Source organism: Cannabis sativa, chromosome 3, assembly GCF_029168945.1.
Source record: "Cannabis sativa cultivar Pink pepper isolate KNU-18-1 chromosome 3, ASM2916894v1, whole genome shotgun sequence".
Taxonomy (NCBI): Eukaryota; Viridiplantae; Streptophyta; class Magnoliopsida; order Rosales; family Cannabaceae; genus Cannabis; species Cannabis sativa.
Genome location: NC_083603.1, coordinates 5,463,896 through 5,489,900, shown reverse-complemented (window position 1 = coordinate 5,489,900; position 26,005 = coordinate 5,463,896). Strand labels below are relative to the sequence as shown.

Here is a 26,005-nt window from a genome sequence, read left to right as displayed (position 1 = left end):
GTTAATCTTTGACTGGCTACCCTGTTTGTCTTTCTTCTAAGCTCCTCCTGTTTGGGAGCTTCCATGATGACTATCCTAGTCATCATATTTTCTAGATCTTATACTAGCATTTGGTTGGGGCCGACCTTTCTTATCACTACTAAAGAGTGTTTCTTCATCACTCTTTGATGAGACTCTAGATGTTTGCTTAGCTAATGCTTTTTGGTCAGTTAGCAAGTTTTCTAATTTAACAAGAGATAAAAGTTCTAAATTTTGGCCTTAATGAATGAATAATAATTCTTCTAATTCTACAATATGACATACCAACAACAGATTCTAATGTAGAAATTTTGTGACAAAGAGATTTTACTTTGTGAAGTATTGGTTGATCGTCATGTCGCGCTGCCTGATTGAGAGAAGCTCGTTCTCTAGAATTTATAGTCTCGTATCATTCTTCTTAGTGAACAACGATGCGAAAGTATCCCACACTTCCTTTAGTGTCTCCGTCGGACTGATGTGCTCCAACATTTTATCTTCAACTGTGGTCTGAATCATAAACATGACTTTGTCCGCTCTAATCTTCCATTTCTTCAGAGTGGTTGTGTCCTTCGATTGTGTGACCTCATTACCACCAACAATCTCTCACAAGTCTTAGCCTTAGAGATATGCCTCCATGTGCATCAACCACGTGCTGTAATTATGATTGTTAAGTTTTTTAATTCAACCGACCACTTGAAGATCACCCTTCGTGCCTTGGTTAAAATTCTAATTTTACCAAGAAAGCTTGATTTCGGCAACAACCTGTGTAGTACCAAACCACACATGACCACTCTAAGAAACTCAACAAACTAGGGTTGTACATAAACTTTTGTAAATCGCCCAACCCGAATAACCCACCCAAACCAAACCGAGATAACTCGACAAAAAATACAAACCAAAAAACTCGACAAAAATATAACCCGTCCAATCTTTATATTGGGTGGGTTAAAAATAATACAAATCCGCCTAATCAACACGAACTAACCCGACCAACCTGATTAAAAGGTTTTTTTTTTTATATATATTTATATGTTTTTGTTATGTATATTTATATATCATATAATTTATATGACTATTTAAAAAATATAAAGTTGAAACTAATATGATTTTTTATGGTAGTTGATTTAAAATTAGAATTGAATCTATATATATATATATATATTTGTCTCGTTATTACAGTGAACTAAAATATAATAATTGAATATAAAAATCAAAAAATTAAAAAAAAATATTAGTGGTCACCAATTTCATTGGGCGGGTTACTATTTTCTCTTTTCTTAATTAGGTGGTTTGCATTTAGATTTTTGTAACTCGATCTTTACATTGGGTTGAATAAAATATAGCATAAACCGACCAAACCGACCGACATACACCCCTACAACAAACGACTATTTCGGAATGAAATCGATTTCGCTCTGCAACATGTGAAATATGAAGAAAAATACGTAAAAACTAAGTATCACATTTTATTTAAGTTTAATACTTCATAAACATACTATTCTTAAAAGTGTAATGTATGTAGCCAAAATTTTTAAATAATTAAAACAACAATATTTCTAAGTAATAAAATAGAACAAAATATCATGAAAATAAATACAAAAAATAATCAAGTGTTACACATTCAACATACAAAAAAATCTAATAAATATATATTATATTTTTCAATATTTTTTATTATATAAATAATTTTTTAATATATATAAATGTAATTAGATTGAAACGGTTTTTAATTAGATTTTGAGATTGACATTCAATAATTGATCCAATCTAATTAGAATCTAACTTTTAGCATCCAATCCGATCTAATTGTAATTGGATATCCAATTTTTTGTAATTGGATTGGATTGAATCAGTTCGGTTTAATTGGATTGGATTGGATGATGCCCACCCTAGTCACATATATCCATTTTGTTTGAGCAATTTTTTTAATGTAAATTTATGGGGAATGAGAATGTGGTGATGTGATCAACATCATGGTGAATGGTGAGAGAGGTTATTATTTAGTTATTTTTTAATTTTTTAATTATTTAGGAATTATTTTTTATTGAAAATATGAGTAAACAACTAATATATTGACACGTGTCATCTTAGTATATTTTAATAAGATTTTAGTGAAAAAAGTAACATAAATGTAACTTTAGATATTTAATTTGTCAAAAGAAAAAACATGGGATATATAAGTGTATGAAATCTAAAACATCATATATTTATGCCGAAAATATCTTATGTTTGATATGATTTAACAGAAAAGTAATGACGGAAGTCACGGAAATGTAACTAAAGGTAAAATGAAACTTATGGTATTTAAGTGTATAAAACTGAAAACTTATGGTATTTATGTCGCAAATATTCCTACATATTATCCTATTGATCGCTTATTTTTCGCTCAATTTTAAAAAAAAAATACTAAAAGGCACTACTGGTGCTTAGCACCTTCTTCGGTATCGTACTACTATTGGTTTAATTAAGTATTGAGTCCCATATAACTTAAGCAAATAACTTTTAAGAATTATCGCTAACTAATAGTAAAATGCCTAAAATGCCTACGCCGCTAGCACCCAACAACAATACTCATTATAAAATAGTAATGGTTGAATGTACAATCATTTATTAGGATGTCGCACCAGCACGTGATCATACAGTATTCTACTGTATGAATTGTATTAATTATTATTAGCTACTTACCAACCTCTCTGTATTACTTATTCTTACTCTTAGAACTTCTCTCACTACTCACTACTCTCTTCAATCTGATCGGAAGCCATGGCAGCTGAGTTGATTCTGTCTCCGATTGCTGACAAAATCATTGGTGGTTTGGGATCTGAAGCTGTGAAACACATCTCTCTGATTTGGGGTGTGAAGGATGAACTTAAAGATCTCAAAGAAACCATTTCAACAATCCAAGCTGTGCTTTTGGATGCTGAGAAGAAACAGTCTCACAACAACCAAGTCAAGAACTGGCTCCAAAGACTCAGCACTGTGGTTTTTAAAGCAGATGACTTGATGGACGAGTTCAACACTCAAGCTTTGAGACGCCAACTCATCATGCCTCAAAATCCAATGGCCAACAAGGTACATATTACCAATATAATCTAAATAGAACTCAATGAACAACAATAAACACATAAACACTCTCTTCCATCAAGTAAAACAATAAAACTATATATAGGCTTCCAACTAACCAAGAAAGTAAGTTAAAAAACAGGAAACAGTTATAAGTTAGTTAGGAGCAACTAACTGCACAATATATATCATTCATTCTCATAAGATTTTTATTAAATATAAACCATGCCACTCTACAGGTGTGCACTTTCTTTTCCAGCTCCAACCAACTTGCATTTCGGTTCAAGATGAGTCGTAAAATAGAAGTCATCCAGAAAAAACTGGCTTCCATTTCCAATGATAGAAACTTTCTTCTAGAGAAAGGAGGTCAAGAGACTCTGACTGCTAGTAGCAGAGTGAGAGATACTTACTCCTATGTACGCCATGAAGATGTTATTGGGAGAGATGTGGATAGATCTGTTATCATAAATAAGCTTTTGTTGGAGAGTTGTGAAGAGAGGGTTCCAATGATCGCCATTGTAGGAATTGGAGGCTTAGGAAAAACCACTCTTGCTAAAAGTGTTTTTAATGATGAGAAAGTCCAAAAACATTTTGAGCTAAAGATTTGGGTGTGTGTGTCTGATGATTTTGACTTGAAATTAATTGTTAGAAAGGTTGTTGAGTCCGCGAAAGGTGATAGCAATTTTGGAGACCTTGGAATGGAGTCGTTGCTAAAGAAGTTTCAAGAAATACTTGGTGGAAAGCGTTATTTTCTTGTACTAGATGATATATGGGAGGAGAATCATAACAAGTTGTCAGAGTTAAAAAATTTAATAATAAGGGATGAAAATGCTGGGAGTAGAGTTGTAGTAACTACCCGGAGTGCACACATTGCTAAGTTTTTAACGAGCAAGCAACAACCATATCAACTAGGTGTTCTTGATGAAAATCAATCTTGGTCTTTGTTTACAAGGGTGGCATTTGAAGATGGCTCACGAGAGCGAGAAAACTCTAGCATTGTGAAGATTGGAAAGGAGGTTGTGAAAAGGTGTAAAGGAATTCCCTTGGCCATCAAAACAATAGGAAATTTATTACATGGGAAAAGTTTAGAATCAGAGTGGTCTTCCTTAGATAAGGAATTTTCAAAAATACCATATCAACATGAAGATGATATCTTACCAACCCTCAAATTGAGCTATGATCATCTTGCCTCCAATTTGAAACTTTGCTTTGCCTACTGTAGTTTATTTCCTAAAGATGAAGAAATTGAGGTGATAAATTTAATTAACCTTTGGATGGCACAAGGGTTTCTTAAGTTATTAGATGAAAGTCAAGATCAATGTTTAGAAGAGGTGGGCTATGAATGGTTTATGACATTGTTGGAAGGATCATTCTTTCAAGATGTTGAAGTAGATGAATTTGGCATTATTACAACATGCAAAATGCATGATTTGATGCATGATCTTGCCGTTCGAGTAATAGGAGAGGAATGTACTACATTTGAAATTTCAAATGGCCAAGGAAATATCAAGGAAACTACTCATCATGTGTCTTTGGTAGGTGATACTTACTCTGGAAGTGAACTTTCAGTTCTTTTGGTTCATGCCAAAAAGTTTCGAACATTTCTCAAACTTTCCAAGTTCGAAGACGAGAAATTTTTCGATGCCATAATATCAAATTGTAAGTTTATACGTTGTTTGGATTTGAAATGTTCAAGTATGAAACTAGTATCAAATTCTATTGGCAAGTTGAAACACATGAGATATTTAGACCTCTCAGATAATTCTCATCTCAAGTCACTTCCCAATTCAGTTACTAATTTGGTGAATTTGCAAACATTGAAACTCAATTCCTGCTCAAATCTTCAAGAACTACCTACAGATTTTGAGAAACTCATCAACCTTAGGCATCTTGAACTTTCTTTTTGTGACAAATTGAATTCTTTGCCAAGTGGAGTAGGTCAGTTGGAAAATTTGAGATATTTGGACCTTTCTTGGAGTTGTGGTCTATTATCGTTACCAGATTCAACTACTGATTTGTTGAATTTGCGAACATTGAAACTCAATTCCTGCTCAAATCTTCAAGAACTACCTAGAGATTTTGAGAAACTCATTAACCTTAGGCATCTCGAACTTTCTTCTTGCGATAAATTGAATTCTTTGCCAAGTGGACTAGGACAGTTAACACAATTGAGATACTTGGATCTTTCTTTGAATGATGGTCTATTATCACTGCCAGATTCAACTAGTGATTTGTTGAATTTGCACACACTGAAACTACGTCATTGCTCGAAACTCCAAGAGCTTCCTAGGGATCTTTGGAAACTCATCAACCTTAGGCATCTTGACATTTCTGGTTGTGATAAATTGGAGTATATGCCATGTGGACTAGGCCAGCTAACTAATCTCCAGAAGTTATCAAATTATGTGTTGATGAAGAGCAAAAAGTCTATCCCAAGACATGGTGGTGAGCTAAAGGAATTGATGAGGTTGAACAACTTGAGAGGCGGATTGAAAGTTACAAATTTGAGTTGTGAGAAAGATGTGGTAGCAGAGTATGGGACAGCAAAGTTAACGGATAAACAATATGTTCGATCATTGATATTGGAGTGGGATTCTGATGAAGATGAAGATGAAGCTGAGGCTATTGTTGGTTATGAAATGTCATTAGAAGGTCTTCAGCCACACCAAAATATTCAGGAACTAACAATAAGAAAGTATGGGGGTGTTAAGCTCTCTAGCTGGCTCTCATCACTTACAAGCCTAGTGAAATTAAGATTAGCAGATTGTGCAAAATGTCAGCACCTTGTTCCATTGAAGCAATTACACTGTTTGAAGAATTTGATGCTTGAGAGGTTGGTATGTTTAGAGTACATATCCAACACTAATAATATGAGTGAAGACTTGATTGGTTCAACAACAACATTACTTCCATCTCTAGACTCACTTTGGTTGTTTGATTTGCCTAATCTAAAAGGATGGTGGAGAGAGATTGTAACTTGTGGTGAAGAAGAGAAACATATGGCCTTGCCTTATCTCCCTTGTCTTTCAGCATTAAGGATAATTGATTGTCCTAAGCTGACTTGCATGCCACCTTACCCACATTTGAATGGAACGTTGATGCTAAGCAAGACTAGCCAAAAGCCATTCGAAGAGACATTAAGAGTGATGAGTAGTAATGTTAATGTTAGATCTATATTCCCAACAACGTCTTCTTTTTCACCTCTTTCCAAATTAGAATGGCTAATTCTAGAAAACATGGATGATCTTGAATGTCTTCCTGATTGTTTCAAGAGCCTTACTTCTCTCAATAACTTGAATATTAGAAGTTGCCCAAAATTGAAGAATTTGTGTCCAGGTATTCTACATCTCTCATCACTTCGACATTTGGGGATCAAAAATTGCGAGGGGTTAGGGGACATGCTTAATAGCGACGATTATGACTTTATGTGGCAAGCTCTAAATGGAAGACTTAACTTGCTAAACTTATCTAAGTTGCCTAATATAGTGAGTGTTCTTCCTAAGGGTATCCAACATCTTACAAGTTTACAACAAATTGAAGTTCACTCATGTGATAGTCTGACAACAATTCCTGAGTGTATCAATAACCTCAAATCACTTAAGACACTTACAATGGACTCATGTCCACATCTGACATCATTCCCTGAAGGAATTCGAAGCCTTACCACTTTGAACGAACTCAAGATCAAGGATTGTCCGATGTTATTGAGAAGATGCAAAAGGAATACAGGTGAAGATTGGGATAAGATTTCTCATATTCAACACTTGGACTTACTTCCAGATCCCAACAACACTGAAGAAAATGAGGTACAAACATTAATGTCAAATATTTGTTTTTATTTCTTAATTAAGTTTAAAATAAAGTGATCGTATTCTTGTTTGATATTATTGCAGAATTCATCAAATGGATGCAATCTCTTTAACAAGTTTGGGCTCCACAATATTATTAATAAAAGAGATCAAGGATAGATATGTATAGGTAATTATTTTAAATTACTAATCTCAATTGAAAATGAGATTAGCTTTCATTTATATGTTTTTGTTAAAGATATTGAGGTTATGATTAGACTGGTTATTACTTTAATGCTACCTCTAATTATCAGTGTGAATGTAATTAATTGGAAACTTTTGAGCTTATTTTGGTTTTGAATAATTCACTTGTTTTCTGAACTGGATTTTTGTTGAAAGACCATGGAAATTTGATTTATAGCTTTCTGAATGGTTTTACTACAAAAATATAAGGTTAAATTTAAGTGAGTTTTGAATATTTGTTTTTTTGGGTTTGTTTGGATCCTGAATTTTTGTACAAGTGACTTCACTCTTTACAAATGTTGCATTGATAGAGGAATTTTTGTTGTGTGCAGAAGATTGTTCTTTTTTTTCCAAATGGAGATGGAAATTAAATACATTAATTATCTTCATGATAATTCTGTATCAATAAAGGTAAAGAATGAGGGAATTGGAGATGCAAGAACAACTTATCATAAGTTGATGGTGCCTTCAATTAAGTCTTGTTGTTATAGAGATTACAAATAATTTTATGTCTAAGCCAATGAAATGTGTAATCCCTTATATTGTATTGTATTATGTTTCCTTGTTTACTTGATTGATTCAAAATTATTTATTACAAAATGAACATCCAAAAGAAGCACAAGAGCAAGAGCATCAGAAAAGAAAACCAAGTCGTGGATCGGCAGTTTTAGATAAAGTTTAAGCTCCCTTCTCCATTCTCTTGGATAAAGTTTACAAGTTGCGTTTACTTTTTTAAACTTTTTACATGCAGTCATTGGGTAGAGAAGAATGTATGTTAAGAGTTCCATTAGGCTTGTAAATAAGGTTAATGTGAGGTTCAAATTTTTTGTACATGACCAATTAGAGCAGAGGTAATTTAACATTATTCAAGGTACTAATATTGTAATTCATATTAATGTCTTTTTGCAGATTTCAATAATGAGAACTTGATTGCTCAAAAAATGGAATGTGTAAGTTTTGTTTGTATACCAAGCCCAACAATGAATGAGTACAAAATACACAAAGGAATAAAGGGTAAATACCATTTTGGACCCTGTATTTTGTAAAAGTTACAGATTGGATCCTATGTTTTGTTAAATGACAAAATGGACCCTGTATTTTCTAAAATAGTAAAAATAGGACCCTAGACTTAATTTTTAACAATTTTTTTTAATATAACCAACTTGAAGACAATGCTTAATACGAACAAATACAAAAAAAATGTAAACAGTTTTGTCATAACACTTTTAGATCGGATTATAATTAAACTTTATTTTGACAAAAAATCAATTCAGGGTCCTATTTGTACTATTTTAGAAAATATAGGGTCCATTTTGTCATTTAACAAAACACAGGGTCCAATTGGTAACTTTTGTAAAACAGAGGGTCCAAAATAGTATTTACCCAGGAATAAATGAGAGTTTATGAGGGTTGTAAAAGAGTGTCTTGTGTGTTTGATCAAGAGCTCTCATGTGAGATATGATGTAAACGAAACTTTTGATTCCCTGTACCTCAAATTGTTGTACTGTTCTTGCTGATTGATCTATAAAGACTCAGGACAAACTACGTAGTGTTTTCTGCCCGAACAACACTTAGTTTGATGAGTTGGTTAAGTGTTGCTTAGTTTAGCTGTTAGCCTGTCTAGCTTTTTGAATACTATTTGAAGCTGTTTTCTCTTTTGTTCTAAGCTGGTCTTTACCATCTTTTTTATAAAAGTCTCAGTGACTCTTTCTAAATAATAACAAGAAAGCTTCTGTTCATTCTATATTAGAGAGGAAATTAGAGTACTTATTAATATTTTGGTGATACTTGCTATTCTTCTACACTATCTCTTCATCTAAATGAAATAGTTGTGTGGTTTTTTTTTTTTTTTTGATTTCTTGCATGAATTACAAAATAAATATGCTTATGAACCTGTAATCTCTTTTATGTTCTTTGTAATATTTAATGAGGGAAGAAAGAAAGGTCTGAAATGGTGAAAGGATGTTGCTTCTAGGTGAGTTTTGGAATCGGAGGGTTCAATCTGTTGTCAGAGAAATTTAGATAACGCTGAATCTACTTGGATTGGATTGGGTGTTGTTTCAGTTAATTTTAAGGCTCTTAACTTTTAGATTTTTTATTTCATTGGAATATTGACAAGCACCCTAAATAGGTATGATTGATAATTTTTTTTAAAAAAATTAAAAAAAAGATAGCCAACTCTAAACTAGGGGTAAGTTCAAAAATACTACTTTTATTAATCAATTAATCAAATTTACCTTTAATTTTATATTTAATTGAAATATGCCTTTTTTTATATGTAGTGTACCCAAAATATCCTGACATAAAAAAGTAACATGGAGAGTGTCTTGAAGTGACAGGAGTAAAATTGGTACAATGTTTAAAAAAAAAAAAAAAATGATAGACTTTAAAAGAGAGGGTAAAAATAAAAACAGGACAATATAAAAAAAGTATATAAGGTAATTTCCTCCTCTATCACTATAGCCCTTTTACAAAACTCAAACCATATCTATCTTTGTGTGTAATTTTCCTCTTATTCACAAAGCTCACTCTAATTTTGATACTATTGTTAGACAGTATTAAAAGTCCCTTAAAAACAACAAAGAATCTGATTGGTTATTGAAACATGGCACGGATCGTTATCCGTATTTACCACATTTACTCATATCTGACCGTTGAAAGTATCCATCATCAACGGCTTAAAATCGTTCATTCAAAATCTCCATATTTTGGCGGTTCCGCATCTTCAATAAATACTCTCTCAAATCTAATCTCTCTCTTCAACCTTTCGAAGAAGAAAACAAACACAGCAAAGAACTAAGCTTTCTCAATCAATGGCTCGTACTAAGCAGACTGCTCGCAAGTCGACCGGAGGCAAGGCCCCAAGGAAGCAGCTGGCAACTAAGGCGGCAAGGAAGTCGGCTCCAGCGACAGGAGGTGTGAAGAAGCCTCATCGGTTCAGGCCAGGAACTGTTGCTCTGAGAGAGATCAGAAAGTACCAGAAGAGCACTGAGCTTCTCATCAGGAAGTTGCCTTTCCAGAGGCTTGTCAGGGAAATCGCTCAAGATTTCAAGACTGATCTTCGTTTCCAGAGCAGCGCCGTCTCCGCTCTTCAAGAGGCTGCCGAGGCTTACTTGGTGGGTGTGTTTGAGGACACTAACCTTTGCGCCATTCATGCCAAGAGAGTCACTATCATGCCTAAAGATATCCAGCTAGCTCGAAGAATCAGGGGAGAGAGGGCTTAAGAAATGTAAACCTTTCTTTATTTAATTAGGATCTTTAACAAATACTTAAAATCATAGGCTTTGTGGAAAGTAATCCAAGTAATATATGTTGAAAACGAGTTTATAGTGATACATCAAGTTAGTAAAATGAGTCGAGTTCATTGTGAGAGGTTTCTCTCTAAATCTATCTTGTGTTTCTTCAACAAATCTATAGAATCATGGTACGCACTGATCAAGGTTTATGTTGAAATTACTGAAATTAAATTGCCAAACCACTGATGTTTCGCCGCTGAGATCGGGAAAGTTACCGTCCGAATTAGTGAGGGTGAGACCCCATTGGGAAGAATGTGGATATTCTGAATCTCATCCAATTGGGTCTCATCCTCACTGGTTGTGACGGTAACTTTCCTGATCTCGGCGGCGAAACATCGGTGGTTTGAAAATTTAATTTCAGTAATTTTGATATAAACTATGATCGGTGTCTACATGATTCTATAGATTTGTTGAAGAAATAGGAGATAGATTTCGAGATAAACCTCCCCCACGGAATCAACTTGGCTCATTTTGTTAACTTGATGTATCACTATAGGCTCGCTTTCAACAGCAATGTTACATGATTATTTTTCACAGCGCCTGTGATTTTGGGTATTTGGTCGGTGTCTTGTTCTGTTTTTGTATCCCTTTGTGGGCAATAGTTGTTCATATCTGTTTAAAATCTAATGAGAATGTTAGTTATAGCTATTAAGCTTCAAGTCATATCTTGTTTGGTTAGCAGCTCTACTTAAACAAATACATTTTAAACCTAATATTTGTTGGTAATCAAACGACAATTGAGCTTTTATGAGATTCTGGCATTGTCATGATTGAGCTTTTTTGTATCAGATCCAAGATTCTTACATAAGTTTCTTATATTATTTATTATTGTTTAGCTTCTTGAAACTTTTATCCCCTTTGGTGTTTTTGAGTTCAAAAATAGTTATTGTGTGCATCAATTCAGTCAAAAACAGGGATATAAATGTCAGTATCATTTATTTGGACCTTCAGTAAAGCAAACACTTGAGATATATGAATTCTTATCTCAAGTTACTTCCCAATTCAATTGCTAATTTGGTGAATTTGCAAACATTAAAACTCAGTTATTGTTTACTTTTCCATGAACTACCTAGAGATATTGAGAAACTCATCAACCTTAGCATCTTCATATTTCTTATTGTGGTAAATTGGAGTATATGCCATGTGGATTAGGGGATAAAGCTAAAGAAATTGATGAGATTGAACAACTTGGGAGGCAGATTGGGGGTGTTAAGCTGTCCAACTGGCTCTCATCACATACAAACCTAGTGAAGTTAACTTTGAAACAATTACACTGTTTGAAGCATTTGGAACTTGAGAGGTTGGTATGTTTAGAGTACATATCGAACACTAATGATATCAGTGAAGACTTGCTTAGTTCTATAACAATATAAGTCATCTCTGCAAACACTTGAGTTGGTATGTTTGCCTAATCTGAAGGGATGGTAAAGAAGTTGACCATTCTTCTTCTGTTGCAAATACAAATGAAGACAAGCTCATCTCTTTGCCTTCATCTCCCTTCATTTTCTTCATTGAAAATAGAGTGTTGTCCAAAGCTGACTTGCATGCCACTTTACCCATATTTGGAAACAAATTTTCATATAGAGAAGAGTAGTTGGAAGCCATTTGCAATTTTGCAGAGGCAATCAGAATGATGATGATGATGATGACAAGTATTGTTAGATTTGTATTCCCAACAACGTCTTCTTTCTCACCTCTTTCCAAGGTTAGCTCTAAAAGACATTGATGATGACAGTTGGATCATCAAAACTATATGAGCCAAATATAATGACAGTTCTTCCTAAGGGTAATTCCAGACTGCATCCACAACCTTAAATCACTTCACAGACACAACAGTTTTTTTTTTTCCGAAATGAGATTATATTATCTTCAATGATAAATGAGGTTATGAGAACTGTCGGAGTTACTGCATTGCCATTGGATTGGAGGACTCTGTATCAGAAAAGAGTACCTTGAGATGCAAGATGAACTTACTTATTAAGGTCATTATTGGGTGTGCAACCAAAGTCCGCTAGAAATAGAAATGATCTTAAGTATATAAGGATGGACACTATCTCTATTAGTATGAGACTTTTTGGGAAGGTGTCCAAAAATAAAGCCGTGAGAGCTTAGAGAAGCAAGAACTCGTTGTGTGAACCAAGCTATGCATTGGCTGTTTTAGCTTCTGTAAGAACTAGAGACTAGAGATACTTTGAAGCTCCCTTGTGCAGTGTTTTTGAGTAGATAATGTGAAGAGTTTCTTGGATTTGTATATGAGGGAGGAGAGTACTTGTTGGTGTTTGAGTCCAATAATAGTTTTCATCACTGATGACATTATTTCTAGTCTACCAGACTTCATTCAATTACTACTTGGTTATTGGAGACATTATAGTGATTTTTTCACTTCCAATTTAGCCTAACTATTTTCTGTTTACAAATTTTCCTTTTATTTTTTTATAGGTTTTAATGAGGCATTTTGTGGGATAATATATGATAAATTTCTTGTTTTCTTTGTTAAAGTTATTAAGCATAATATAGTAATACCACCAGACAAATATAATTTACTGCCTCATTATATTGCTCTATCTATATATGCCATTAAAAATTGAAACTTGAGTAGTGCCCTCATCCAAAGATAAGTACTTTAATAGTATATGGTAATTAAATTTATTATCAATAAAAGGCACAGGAAAATTTAGAAAATTTTGTTAATTAAGCAAACCTAAGTATATGGTTAAATTAACAGGATTAGTTACCAGAAGTTATTTTATTTTTAACAAAAGATAGGAATTGAAATCCCAAGTGAAACGAAATGTCATATTCCATACGAGACTCAAAAATGATAATATGCGATGTAGTTGGATTATTATTCTTTGTGATTTTTTTTTTCTGAACGAGTGGATGAATTATTATTATTATTCCTTGAGCTGTGACTTTATTTTATTCCTTTTTCTGAGTTTTTAAATAATTAAAAATAGTTTACTTGTGCAGTCATTAATATTGCGTTCATACAAATTTGAACTCATTTCATATTTCAGCTACATCTTCACAAGCAAATATGAAAGTGTTCATATCTAGAGTTTAGAAGCAAGAAGATCTTGCTGTGTTTGCCAAGGAAGTTGACATTGTGTGTAATTTGATTACTGTAAGGAATTTAGCAATTTGTATAGAAGTGGTATTTGTAAATATGCAAATTATATACTAAAGTTTTTTTACTCTGATTCAGGGAATTCAAGCACTACTCGATTAGAATATGTTTTCATACTTGTAAATTAATTGTGTTTTCAATTTTAGCTTTATCAATTTAGAGTCAAAACATTTGAATCGAATTGAAAGAATAAACAAAATAATAATCTGTAATTAAACTCGGTAACTGAAGAACTTAGTATTAGTGTAACTGAAGTCAATTAGTTCAAAATGATTTATTCCAAGTAAAATTTTTCACTAATAAAAGGCATTAGACAATTTATTACTAATTCTTAATGGTTAATTTATTATTATTACTTCTTTTTTAAATAAACCATAACTTTCATTAAGTATAAATAATAAGAGCATTGCTATTAAGCGGTGCTCTGCCTAACAACTTTTAGACATGTCATTGATTAGTGATACTCTTTAAAAATTAAGCTAATTAGGATTTTTGCCCCCTGAACTTTGACATATATCAAATCATGCTCCCTGAACTTTTAAAGTCATTGAAAATGCCCCATGAACTATTGAGATTGTTGGATTTAAGAATTTTTTTTCTAATTTTAGTAAAAAAGTCTAACATGGATGAAAGTTCAAGGCGCATAATTTAGTATATGTCAAAGTTCGAAGGGCATAATTTGGTAGATATCAAAGTCTGGGAAACATGGTTTAGTACATAAACAATCATTAAAATAATAAAATTGAATAAAATTAGACAAAAGTCTTTAAATCCAAACATCTCAATAGTTTAGAGAGCATTTTCAATAACCTTAAAAGTTCAAGAGCATGATTTGATACATGTAGGGCAAAAATCCTAATTAGCGTAAAAATTATTACATTAAACTATTTGCAATCCGACATTTAGGTGGATCAACATCAATATTAACATGTTTTGGAGGATACTAAACATCCAAATTCAAAAGACATGTAAAGATCACTATTAATGGCTAGAACACAGACAAGATTATCCGATTCTAAAACCACATTATCCCAGTTATAACTCAACTTATTAGAAGCTTATTCGAAGGGACAAAGTGGATAAGCTTCTAAAAGACTCCCATGGTGGTCCCTGCCTAGCCACACACACACACCCCATACCAAATCTGCCCATATCAGCAAAAATCCCTCATTAACTTTGATCAAACTAATGGCTGGTGCAGTCCAATTCTCATAATTACTCGCACCAGTACTGACTGATGCCAAGGAATCTCGAGTCCTTGCTTGAGCAAATTCATATTCATCAAGAAAAGTTCTTAGCCGACATAACAAGTGGATGTATGTAACTTTACTTTATTCCTTTTTCTAAGTTTTTAAATAATTAAAAATGGTCTAACTGTACAGTCATTAAGATTATTCACTTTATTTGTGTACCACAGAACACAACAACACTGTTGTTCCTTCTTCTTCATATCTTATTTTAATAATTTATCCTCTTTATTTCATCATTTGAGCAAATAAGTTCTCTTCAAATTTCACGTAAGTTTGTTGCTTTGAATTTTCTTACCTTTATTTAACAGATATTATGTTTGCTAAAAGATCTCACTATCAATCAAACTTGTCTTGGGTTAAATTCTTTTTGTTTTTCTTGGGTTTTCATTTTTCATTTTCTTTTTCGAGTTTCTATTCCTGTTTGGTTGTTGGGGAAAATAATGGGATTTGCTTTTGTTTTTTGTTTTTTGTTTTTTGTTTTTTTTTGTAAATTTTGTTGTTTTGGGTTTGTTCTGTGTACAGCTCTAGTCCATCAAGTACCCAAGATCAAGAGGGAATCACTCACTAAATACTGAGTAAGAATGATTGAACTTTATGTGTCAAAATGCTATTAAATTTGATTGAATCGCTAATCTTTATTTGCTGTGGATTGTAGTTGTTGAGATTTTGCATTGGTCTCAATTGTAGTTTCTTCCATTTTTGTGTTTAGTGCATTCGTAGCTATTAGTCTCTGAACTATTTATGTTTCTCAGTAAATGTAACTTATTTAAGCCCTCAAATTCATAATTTCATACTACTCAGTACTCTCTTTTCAATCTGATCAGAATCATAAGTTTGAAAAGCCATGGCGGAGTTCATTCTCTCTCCAATTGCTGACAAAATCATTGGTGGTTTGGGATCTGAAGCTGTGAAACAGATATCTCTTGTTTGGGGTGTGAATGATGAGCTTGAACAACTCACTGAAACCATTTCAACAATCCAAGCTGTGCTTTTGGATGCTGAGAAGAAGCAGAGTCACAACAACCAAGTCAAGAATTGGCTCCAAAGGCTGAACACTGTAGTTCTCAAAGCAGATGACTTGATGGACGAGGTCAACACTCAAGCTTTGCGACACCAACTCATAATGTCTCAAAACCCATTGGCAAACCAGGTACTATTTTCATTCAATCTCATAAGACATTTTTATATTCTAGATTGTATTCAATGATCATGTAATTAATATTTTGGTTATTATTTATTGTGCTCTGTAATTTATTTCCGAAAACAAAAAATTATGCCACTCTACAGGTGTGCACTTTCTTTTCTGGCTCCAACCAACTTGCTTTTCGGTTCAAGATGAGTAGTAGAATAGAAGGCATCAAGAAAAAACTAGTGGCCATTTCCAATGATAAAAACTTCCTTTTGGAGAAAGGACTTGGAGAGACTCTGAGTTCTATGAGAGTGAGAGAAACTTACTCTCATGTACGTCATGAAGATGTTATCGGGAGGGATGAAGATAGAGCGGTTATTATAAATAAGCTTTTGTTCGAGAGTTGTGAAGAGAGTGTCCCGATGATAGCCATTGTAGGTATTGGTGGGTTAGGAAAAACCACTCTTGCTAAAAGTGTTTTTAATGATGAGCAAGTCCAAAAGCATTTTGAGTTAAAGATTTGGGTGTGTGTATGTGATAATTTTGACTTGAAATCAATTATTAGAAGTATCATTGAGTCTGCCAAAGGTGGTAGCAGTTTTGGAGACCTTGGAATGGAGCTGTTGCTAAAGAAGTTTCGAGAAGTACTTGGTGGGAAGCAATATTTTCTTGTACTAGATGATATATGGGAGGAAAATCGTAATAAGTTGTTGGAGTTAAAAAATTTAATAAAAAGTGATGGACATGTTGGGAGTCGAGTTTTAGTAACTACTCGTAGTGAAAACATTGCTAAATTTTTAACTACCAAACAACAACCCTATCGACTAGGGGTTCTTGATGAAGTTCAGTCTTGGTCTTTGTTTAAAAGGGTGGCTTTTGAAGATGGATCACAAGAACTGGATAGCTCTAGCATTGTGCAGATTGGAAAGGAGATTGTGAATAGGTGTAAAGGAATTCCTTTGGCCATAAAAACAATAGGAAATTTGTTATATGGTAAACGTTTAGAATTGCAGTGGTCTTCCTTCAACATGGAATTTTCAAAAATAACTGAGCAAAATGAAGATGATATTTTACCCACCCTTAGATTGAGCTATGACCATCTTGCCTCTCATTTGAAACTTTGCTTTGCCTATTGTAGTTTATTTCCTAAAGACTATCAAATTGAGGTGAAAACTTTAGTTAACCTTTGGATGGCACAAGGATTTCTTAAGTTGTCGCTTCCAAGTCGAAATAAATGTTTAGAGGATGCAGGTTATGAATGGTTTTTGAATTTATTGGAAGGATCATTCTTTCAAGATGTTGTGGTAGATGAATGTGGCATTATTACAACATGCAAAATGCATGATTTGATGCATGATCTTGCAGTTCAAGTAGCAGGAGAGGAATGTATCACTTTTGTTATTTCAAATGGTCAAGGAAATATCAAGGAAGCTACTCATCATGTGTCCTTTGCAAGTGATACTTACTCAGGAAGGGAAATTTCAGCTTCGTTGGCGTATGCCAAAAATGTTCGAACTCTTTTGAAATTTTTCTTTTCAAAGGACCAGGCATTTTGTGATGCAATAATATCAAATTGTAAATTTCTACGTTGTTTGGATTTGAAACGTTCAAGTATGAAGTTAGTGTCAAATTCTATTGGCAAGTTGATACACTTGAGATATTTAGACCTCTCACGTAATTCTTATCTCAAGTCACTTCCCAATTCAATTACGAATTTGGTGAATTTGCAAACATTTAAGCTCAATTATTGCTCAAATCTCCGAAAACTACCAGGAGATATTGAGAAACTCATAAACCTTAGGCATCTTGAAGTTTCTTATTGTCATGATTTGAATTCTTTGCCAAGTGGACTTGGTAAGTTGAAACAATTGAGATACTTGGATCTTTCTAGTAATAGTGGTTTATTGTCCCTACCAGATTCAACTAATGATTTGTTGAATTTGCAGACACTGATATTGAATCGTTGCTCAAAACTTCAAGAGTTGCCTAGATATATTGAGAAACTCATCAACCTCAAACATCTTGAAATTTATGATTGTGATAGATTGGAGTATATGCCATGTGGGCTAGGCCAGCTAACTAATCTTCAGAGATTATCAAAGTATGTGTTGATGAAAAGCGAAAATTCTATCCCAAGACATGGTGGTGAACTAAAGGAATTGATGAGATTGAACAACTTGAGAGGCAGATTGGAAGTTATAAATTTGAGTTGTAAGAAAGACGTAGCAACAAAGTATGAGAGAGCGAAATTGAAGGATAAACAATATCTTCGATCATTGATATTGGTGTGGGATTCTAATGTTGAAATTGATGAAACTGAGGCTATTGTGGGTTATGAAATGTCAATAGAAGGTCTTCAGCCGCACCAAAATATTCTAGAACTAATGCTAGTAAACTATGGGGGTGTTAAGCTCTCCAACTGGCTCTCGTCGCATACAAACCTAGAGAAGCTAACTTTGAAAGATTGTGAAAATTGTCGGTATCTCGTTCCATTGGAGCAATTACAATGTTTGAAGCATTTGAAACTTGAGAACTTGTTATCTTTAGAGTACATATCCAACATTAATATGAGTGAAGGCTTGCTTGGTTCAACAACAACATTATTGCAATCTTTGCAGACACTTGAGTTGATACGTTTGCCTAATCTAAAGGGATGGTGGAGAGAGATTGTAAATAGTGGTAAAGAAGTTGATCATTCTTCTTTTGCTTCAAATGCAAATGAAGTCAAACACACCTCCTTTCCTTATCTCCCTTCACTTTCTTCATTGTATATAGAATGTTGTCCTAAGCTGTCTTGTATGCCACTTTACCCACATTTGGAAGGAGAATTGCATCTGGGCAACACTAGCTCAAAGCCATTAGAAGATACATTAAGAATGCTAATGTTGAGAAGTAATGTTGGATCTTTATTCCCAACAAGGTCTTCTCTCTCACCTCTCTCCATGTTGGAAAGGCTAGATCTGATAAACATTGATGATCTAGAATGTCTTCCAGACTGCTTCAAGAGCCTTACTTCTCTCAATCACTTGGATATTATTCGTTGCTTTAAATTGAAGGATTTGTGTCCAGGCATTCTACATCTCTCATCACTTCGACATCTACAGATTACAAATTGCGAGGTGTTAGGAGACATGCTTAATAGCGATGATTACGACTTTATGTGGCAAGCCTTTAATGAAAGACTCCAATCATTAGAACTATGGGAGTTGCCAAGTATAGTAGTTGTTCTTCCTAAGGGTATCCAACATCTTACAAGCCTGCAACAACTTCATATCAAATATTGTGATAGTTTGACAACAATTCCAGAGTGGATTCACAACCTCAAATCACTTAAGAGATTTACGTTAGACTCCTGTCCTCATTTGACATCATTCCCTGAAGGAATTCGAAGTCTCACCTCTTTGAACAAGTTATATATTCATGACTGTCCCATTTTATTGAAAAGATGCAAAAGGATTACAGGTGAAGATTGGGATAAGATTTCTCATATACAACATGTGTTGTTACATCCAGATCCTAACCATGAAGAAAATGAGGTACATTATTAATGCCAATTATTGCTTTTTATTTACCTAATTAAGTTATAAAAAATACTTATGATTTTGTTTGAAATTGTAGAATCCATTAGAACCCCAAACAAATGGATGCAATCTCTTCAACAAGTCTTGGCTCTGCAATACTATTAAAAGAAATCATGGATAGATATGTGGAGGTAATTATTTTTCAAATTTCCTTCTCTCTATATACTTTTTGACATGGTTTAATTTACTAATCTCAATCGAAAATAAGAACACTTAACAGCTATGTATAATTGGCGCATTTAGAAAAAAAAAATATTTTTCATGTATGTTTTTGTTCAAAATTTTGAGATGATTTGATTGGTAAAACTTCTTAATGTTCCACTTAGGCCGATTGACTGTACTGCTACCTCTAATGTGAATGTGCACGGTCTAGAAATTGGAAAATATTGAGAGCCCTTCCATGATGATTTATAACTTTCTGAATGGTTTTACTAAATTAGAAGAGGAAACAAAAAATATAAGGATAATTTTAAAAGATTATTTTGGTGTTCAATCACTTGAAGATTTCTTTTCTGTTGGGTTTTTTACTTGGATGGAATATGGCCAAGTGACCATCTTAATTTGGTGTGTTTGGCAATGTTTGAATGGTTGAATTAGCAAAATGTAATATTTAAGGTAATAATGAACTTAACTAACACAAACTAATTATTTTTCAGGGTACTTTGGAGAGGATGATCCAAAGAAAAACATGAAAAGCTATAACTCTATTGTTTTTTAGCTCAGAAGTCTCACTCTAGTATCATGTACTGATTCAAATATGATTCTTATTTAAAGGTAAAGATAGTTTTTTATATTGTCATTGGATTAGAGGACTCTGTATCAGAAAGGAGTACCTTGAGATGCAAGATGAACTTACTTATAATGGTGATACTTGCTATTCTTCTGCAGTGCTACCTAATAACTTATCGGGGCTGTCGAAACAATGTGTTTCTCTTCTACATGAGATAGTCTTTCTGCATTGCTTTTTGATTTCTTACATCATGTATTACAAAATAATTATGAAGTAATGATCAGTCAGTCCCATGGCTATCTAAGAGCTAAGTTAGCATATGTTACTGAAATCTGTAGTCCCTTGTATATTTATTTGTTTACTTGATCGATTCTAAATTATTCATTACTGCAGAAGGAAGAGTGATCGAGAAGAAGAAGAAGAAGAAGAAGAGCAAGCAAGAATGAAGGTATCGACTAAGAGTGATTAGGAGGATGTGGCATTGAAAGAGATGACTGTTCCAACAGCTAGAGAAGCACACGAGCAAGCGAGAGAGCAAGAGTGGTTTTAGCCTCTGCATCTGTAATAAATAACTATGTTACATTCATGCAGTGAGTGAGTAGAGAATGTGAAGAGTACTTGCTTGGAAATCATTGAGATGGAAACTTACTTGTCAATCCTACTTCGCTTCATTGTATGGATAATGTGAATTTCAAATTTACTTCTACACTTGAATTTCATGCTGTCACATCTATGTATTATTTGATTTAAGTGTAGATGTTATAATTAATTCATTTCATACTAAATCTGGTGCGATTCACTGGCTTTCCTGAGAATTAATTATGATGAAGCAAGAAATGTTGTTCTCTTATCCTGTTCTTCAAACCAGTTTGCTCTTATGGTATGTAAATGTTTACTTCTAAATTTTATCACTTTTATGATATCTTATAATTAACAGATGAAAACACTGATGCAATCATTTGCTGCGGTGTTTTTAATGATTGTACTATATAGGTGTAGGCTGTAGCTGTGGTTAAAATCATTGGCTGAGCTCTGAAAAGCTCGTATGGCAGTATGGCAGAAAGGGTCGGAAGGACAAGTTTGTTTGAGAATTATTCCCTTTGTAATATTTACTGAGAGAGGAAAGAGAGGAAATTTGCTTCTTGGTGGGCTCAAAGTGCCAGAGTTCTTTTCCAGGAAAACGTTTGTGTGTTCTGTAATCACAGTGAAGAGTCAGTGATGCATATGTTTAAAGAGTGCCCATTTATGAATGCTTTTATGGTTCGGCTCAAGATGGGAAGTTAGGCTGGTTGGAGGCTCTTTCCTTTGTCCACCCCAAGGATTTAGTGGCTTGGTTTTGCAGTCCGGAACAGGTGCATGAACCAGTTTTGCGAGCTAGAAATCAACTCATCTTTGAGACCCAAACTTTTAAGGTGCTCTTCTACAATACCCATTTGGTGAGACTCAAACTTTTTCTTTGTGTATTCATCTTTAGAGATGATGATGATTGTCTTGTTGATCAAACATTGTTTAATCTTGATATTGTTGTGAGCCTCTAGTTATACTAGATAAGAATTTTGTAATCCCATTATTGAACATTGGTGATAGTGGATGATTTGATCAGACTACGGTCCTCGTAGTTTTTTCCCGCATTGGGTTTCCACGTAAAAATCTTGATGTCTTACTTTTATGCTTGATTTGTATATTTTCTATTGTTTGTGGTATTTTGGTTGATATTTGATATTGCTCATTGTGGTGTTTATAAGTATCCAATTTTTAACCTACAAAGAGAGAAAATATTGTGATTAATTGCAATAGGTTTTCCCAACAAAAACAAACAGGGGGCCTCCGTTTAGAGAAAAGTGTTTGAAGATGTGGCAGAGATCACTAGAATTCGGGATAAACTAGGTGGCCACGGATGCTCTTGATGGCTCCTCCACTCTTCAAATGGAAGTGCTGGCAATTCGCAAAGCTTGTTCCGCAGCTACCAGGGAGTCTCTGGTTTCCCTCATTGGAATATAGCTTCTATCCTTTTTTTTTTCTGTTCTAGTGCTAGTATAGTGAAATCCTTTTGGGGTTGTAATTTCAAGTTTGTAGCTATATCCTTTAATGGTTCAGCATTCACTGTTGGGGAGCTACCCTTTTGTGGTAGTTTAGCTCTTCTCTTTCAATGAAATCAAACTTAACAAAAGACAAAACCCAGAGAAATGGTAGTTGCTTTTTAGGTGAGCATTTTGATCCAACAACTCCTTTCAGAACTTGTTTTCTCATAGAATCAAAATGAAAATATGTATATAGGTAAAAGAATCAATTCAATTCATAAAAATAAATGAATGTTGAAAATTCAAACATCATTAATCAGATCTCTCTGGTTTGGGGTGTAGAGAATGAACTTCAAGATCTCAAGGAAACCATTTCAACAATCCAAGCTGTGCTTTTAGATGCTGAGAAGAACTGGCTCCAAAGGCTCAGCACTGTAGTTCCCAAAGCCGACGACTTGATGGACGAGGTCAACACTCAAGCTTTGAGGCGCCAACTCATCATGTCTCACAACCCAATGGCCAACCAGGTACATATTTCTCATATATATATTATTTGCTGCTATAAATATATATGTAGGAACTCTAAACAGATTTCAACCTCAAAGATCCTATAAACAATTCACTTAGAAAACAGAAGTCAGTGAACAACAATTCAAACGGTTAGTCAATAGACATATGCAATGGGAAGTGAGTTAAATGCACAAACATAAGAAAAGAAAGCATATAGTCCCACATAGAAGGTCATTGATCCTAATTTATTGACCAGAAAATTTAAGAGTACAATTACAGTCAAGAGGTGGCAACTCTAATATAATAATCCCACTCACTCTCTCTAAATATTGACTCTCTTAATTAGCAAGAAGTAACAGGGAATGATATTTTGGTTACTTATCGTTAAAAACACTTTTAGCAAGCGTAGTTTTCCTAATCCACCAACACCTACAACGTTTATCGTGTGTTTTCCTAATAATATCGGATTCATTACTAATGAGCCCGTCTGACTTGTATATTGCGCTTCTTAAACATGTTGTAAATATTAAGCAATTTTTTACCTCTATAAAGATCAATCTTGGTCTTTGTTTTAAAGAGTGGCTTTTGAAAATGACTCACAAGAGCTAGATAACTCTAGCATCGTGAAGACTGGAAAGGAGATTGTGAAATAGTATAAAGGAATCCCCTAGCCATAAAAACAATAGGAAATTTATTATATGGTAAAAGGTCTGAATTAAAATGTTCTTCCTTTAATAAAGAATTTTCAAAATACCCCAACGTAAAGATGATATCTTGTCCACTCTCAAATTAAGTTATGATGATCTTGCCAAACTTTGCTTTTCTTATTTCCTAAAACAAAAAAATTAAGGTGGGAAATTTAATTAACCGTTGGATGGCACAGGGTTCCTCAAGTTAACAAATACAAGTCAAGATCAATGTTTGGAAGACGTGTGTTATGAATGGTTTATAACTTTGTTGGAAGGATCATTCTTTGAAGATGTTGAAGTACATAAATGTGGAATTATAAAGAAATGCAAAATGCATGATTTGATGCATGATCTTGCTGTTCAAGTAGATGGAGAAGAATGTATTACTTTTGCAATTTCAAATGGTCAAGGAAATATCAAGGAAGGAAACTACTCTTCATGTGTCTTTCGTAGACTATGTTTACTCAGGAAGTGAACTTTCAGCTTCGTTGGCTCATGCAAAAAGTATTCGAAAATTTCTTAGAATCTCAAAGTCTAAGGAGGAGTCATTTTCGATGCCATAACATCAAACTGTAAGGTTATACATTGTTTGGATTTGAACTTTTCAAGTAGGAAGATAGTATAGAATTCGATTGGCAAGTTGAAACACTTGAGATATTTAGACCTCTCATGGAATTCTGATCTCAAGTCACTTCCCAATTCAATTACTAATTTGGTGAAACTCAATGATTGCTCAAATCTCAAAGAATTACCTAGAGATTTCGAGAAACTCATCAACCTTAGGCATCTTGAACTTTCTTGTTGTTATAAGTTGACACAATTGAGATACTTGGATCTTTTTCGGAATAAAAGTCTATTATGACTACCAGATTCAACTAATGATTTGTTAAATTTGCAAACACTGATACTCAATAAATGCTCAATGCTCAAAGAACCTCCTAGAGATATTGAGAAACTCATCAACCTTTGGCATCTAAATATTTTTGGTCGTGATAAATCGGAGTATATGCCACATGAGATTATCAAAGTATGTGTTGATGAAGAGCGAAAAGTCTATCCCAAGACATGGTGGTGAGCTAAAGGAATTGATGAGATTGAATAACTTGAGAGGTGGATTGGAAGTTACAAATTTGAGTTGTGAGAAAGATGTGGCAGCGGAGTATGAGGAAGCAAAATTAAAGGATAAACAATATCTTCGATCCTTGACGTTGAAGTAGGATTCTAATATTGAAATCGATGAAGATGAGGCGATTGTTGGTTATGAAATGTCAATAGAAGGTCTTCAGCCACACCAAGATATTCAAGAACTATGTCTAAGTAATTGTGAGTTTAGATGTTATTAAATTCCATTTGATAATAAATCCTATATGCTGTATGAGAGAGATATACTTTTGCCACTGAGAAATGAATATTGAATACTATGGTGAAGCAAGAAATGTTGATCTATCGTCTCGTTACTCTGGTAAACATAAATGTATAGTTTTAAATTATTCCTTTCATGATATGTGATAATTAGTTATGGCTATATTTTTATGCTATTCTTTTGTTTCTTAATATAGAATTAAGAGTTTAGATGGTGTTTGATTTACTGAAATGTAATTATAATGGTAATAGGAATAGTAATGAGATTACTATTACTATGTTTGATTTATTTTGTAATATATTGGTAACTCCTTTCTGGAATACATCTAACTTTTCATGATTAGAACAATTTTTGGATATCTTTTCATTTGAAGGAAATATACCAATGTATACACAATTGAAAAGTTAAAAATAACTCACTTCCTATAACAACTTAAAATTAGTAAGGTGATGGTCTGACAACAACTCTACAGTGGTTCAAGAACCTCAAATCACTTAAGAATCTTTAGTTATACTATGGGCTATTTTCAAAAATATGGGAAAAATTATTAAGGTTATGATAAATATGGCATAAAAAGTAAGTGTCATTAAATATGGCATTATCTAACCAATCAAACTAAAAATATGGCTTTTTTTCTAAAAAAAACCATATAAAACATTAAAAAGAAATATGAATTTAAAATTCATAAAAAATAAAAACTTAATTAAATTACTATAAAAAAATATTAAATTTCCCTTCATATTTATTTTTTTTTTAAAAAATAAAACAAATAAAACTATAGTGATTGCCGAAGTTGTCACTCGTGCTGGAAAAGTCACCGGAGTTTACTGCTGGCGCCGGAAAAAGTCGTCAGAGTAGCCGCCGGTGCCGGAAAAGTCACCGGCGTTGCTGCCGGCGCCGAAAAAGTCGTCAGAATTAGCATTGTCGCTGGAAAAATCACCAAGAAACTGGTTTCTTGATGAAGAAACCGGTTTCTTAGTGATTTTTCTGGTATTTTTACCGGTGACAATGCCAAATCCGACGACTATTCTGGAGTTTGATGTCGGTGCCGAAAAAGTTGCCAGAGTAGTTCCTAGTGTTGGAAAAACCGCCGGAGTTATTGCTGGCGTAAAAAAAGTCGTCAGAATTGGTATTGTCGCCAGCAAAATCATTAGAAAATCACCAAGAAAGTGGTTTTTTCATCAAGAACTTCACTAA

At 33.7% G+C, this 26,005-nt stretch overlaps 3 protein-coding genes across 10 annotated transcripts; all 3 read left to right on the top strand.

Annotated features, from left to right (window-relative positions):
• Positions 1 to 2,733: 2,733 nt before the first annotated feature.
• On the top strand, positions 2,734 to 8,138 carry LOC115711100 (putative disease resistance protein RGA4). 4 transcript variants are annotated; one of them, XR_009686721.1, is made up of 5 exons: positions 2,734 to 3,090; positions 3,321 to 6,887; positions 6,975 to 7,059; positions 7,448 to 7,523; positions 8,022 to 8,138. XR_009686721.1 is itself a non-coding variant. In XM_061111541.1 (4 exons), the coding sequence occupies exons 1-3, from the start codon at positions 2,782 to 2,784 to the stop codon at positions 7,047 to 7,049; spliced, it is 3,951 nt and encodes a 1,316-aa protein (XP_060967524.1). In that variant the 5' UTR covers positions 2,734 to 2,781; the 3' UTR covers positions 7,050 to 7,059; positions 7,448 to 7,716. The 4 variants fall into 4 exon arrangements, 2 of the variants coding, with proteins under 2 accessions (XP_060967524.1, XP_060967523.1); XR_009686720.1 differs by having other exon boundaries at positions 7,445 to 7,523; XM_061111541.1 differs by lacking the exon at positions 8,022 to 8,138 and having other exon boundaries at positions 7,448 to 7,716.
• Positions 8,139 to 9,862: 1,724 nt separating this feature from the next.
• On the top strand, positions 9,863 to 10,565 carry LOC115710127 (histone H3.2). Its single transcript, XM_061111549.1, has one exon. The coding sequence runs from the start codon at positions 9,926 to 9,928 to the stop codon at positions 10,334 to 10,336; it is 411 nt and encodes a 136-aa protein (XP_060967532.1). The 5' UTR covers positions 9,863 to 9,925; the 3' UTR covers positions 10,337 to 10,565.
• A 4,017-nt stretch (positions 10,566 to 14,582) lies between these two features.
• LOC115711101 (putative disease resistance protein RGA4) lies at positions 14,583 to 24,972 on the top strand. Of its 5 annotated transcripts, none has more exons than XM_061111542.1 (10): positions 14,583 to 14,851; positions 15,308 to 15,360; positions 15,610 to 15,935; positions 16,073 to 19,450; positions 19,533 to 19,626; positions 20,152 to 20,269; positions 20,619 to 21,105; positions 21,219 to 22,429; positions 22,589 to 22,773; positions 23,640 to 24,972. In XM_061111542.1, exons 3-5 carry the CDS (start codon positions 15,630 to 15,632, stop codon positions 19,614 to 19,616), a joined length of 3,768 nt encoding a protein of 1,255 aa, XP_060967525.1. In that variant the 5' UTR covers positions 14,583 to 14,851; positions 15,308 to 15,360; positions 15,610 to 15,629; the 3' UTR covers positions 19,617 to 19,626; positions 20,152 to 20,269; positions 20,619 to 21,105; positions 21,219 to 22,429; positions 22,589 to 22,773; positions 23,640 to 24,972. The 5 variants fall into 5 exon arrangements, with proteins under 5 accessions (XP_060967525.1, XP_060967530.1, XP_060967527.1 ...); XM_061111543.1 differs by lacking the exon at positions 14,583 to 14,851 and adding an exon at positions 14,898 to 15,052; XM_061111547.1 differs by lacking the exon at positions 15,308 to 15,360.
• Positions 24,973 to 26,005: the final 1,033 nt, after the last annotated feature.

What these genes read in the sequence shown, in the direction of transcription:
- LOC115711100 (XM_061111541.1), top strand. Translation starts at nt 2,782, where the DNA reads ATGGCAGCTGAGTTGATTCTGTCTCCGATTGCTGACAAAATCATTGGT. An exon ending in AAAATCCAATGGCCAACAAG is followed by an intron (nt 3,091 to 3,320) that starts GTACATATTACC and finishes GCCACTCTACAG; the next exon opens with GTGTGCACTTTCTTTTCCAG. An exon ending in ACAACACTGAAGAAAATGAG is followed by an intron (nt 6,888 to 6,974) that starts GTACAAACATTA and finishes ATATTATTGCAG; the next exon opens with AATTCATCAAATGGATGCAA.
- LOC115710127 (XM_061111549.1), top strand. Translation starts at nt 9,926, where the DNA reads ATGGCTCGTACTAAGCAGACTGCTCGCAAGTCGACCGGAGGCAAGGCC.
- LOC115711101 (XM_061111547.1), top strand. Translation starts at nt 15,630, where the DNA reads ATGGCGGAGTTCATTCTCTCTCCAATTGCTGACAAAATCATTGGTGGT. An exon ending in AAAACCCATTGGCAAACCAG is followed by an intron (nt 15,936 to 16,072) that starts GTACTATTTTCA and finishes GCCACTCTACAG; the next exon opens with GTGTGCACTTTCTTTTCTGG. An exon ending in CTAACCATGAAGAAAATGAG is followed by an intron (nt 19,451 to 19,532) that starts GTACATTATTAA and finishes TTGAAATTGTAG; the next exon opens with AATCCATTAGAACCCCAAAC.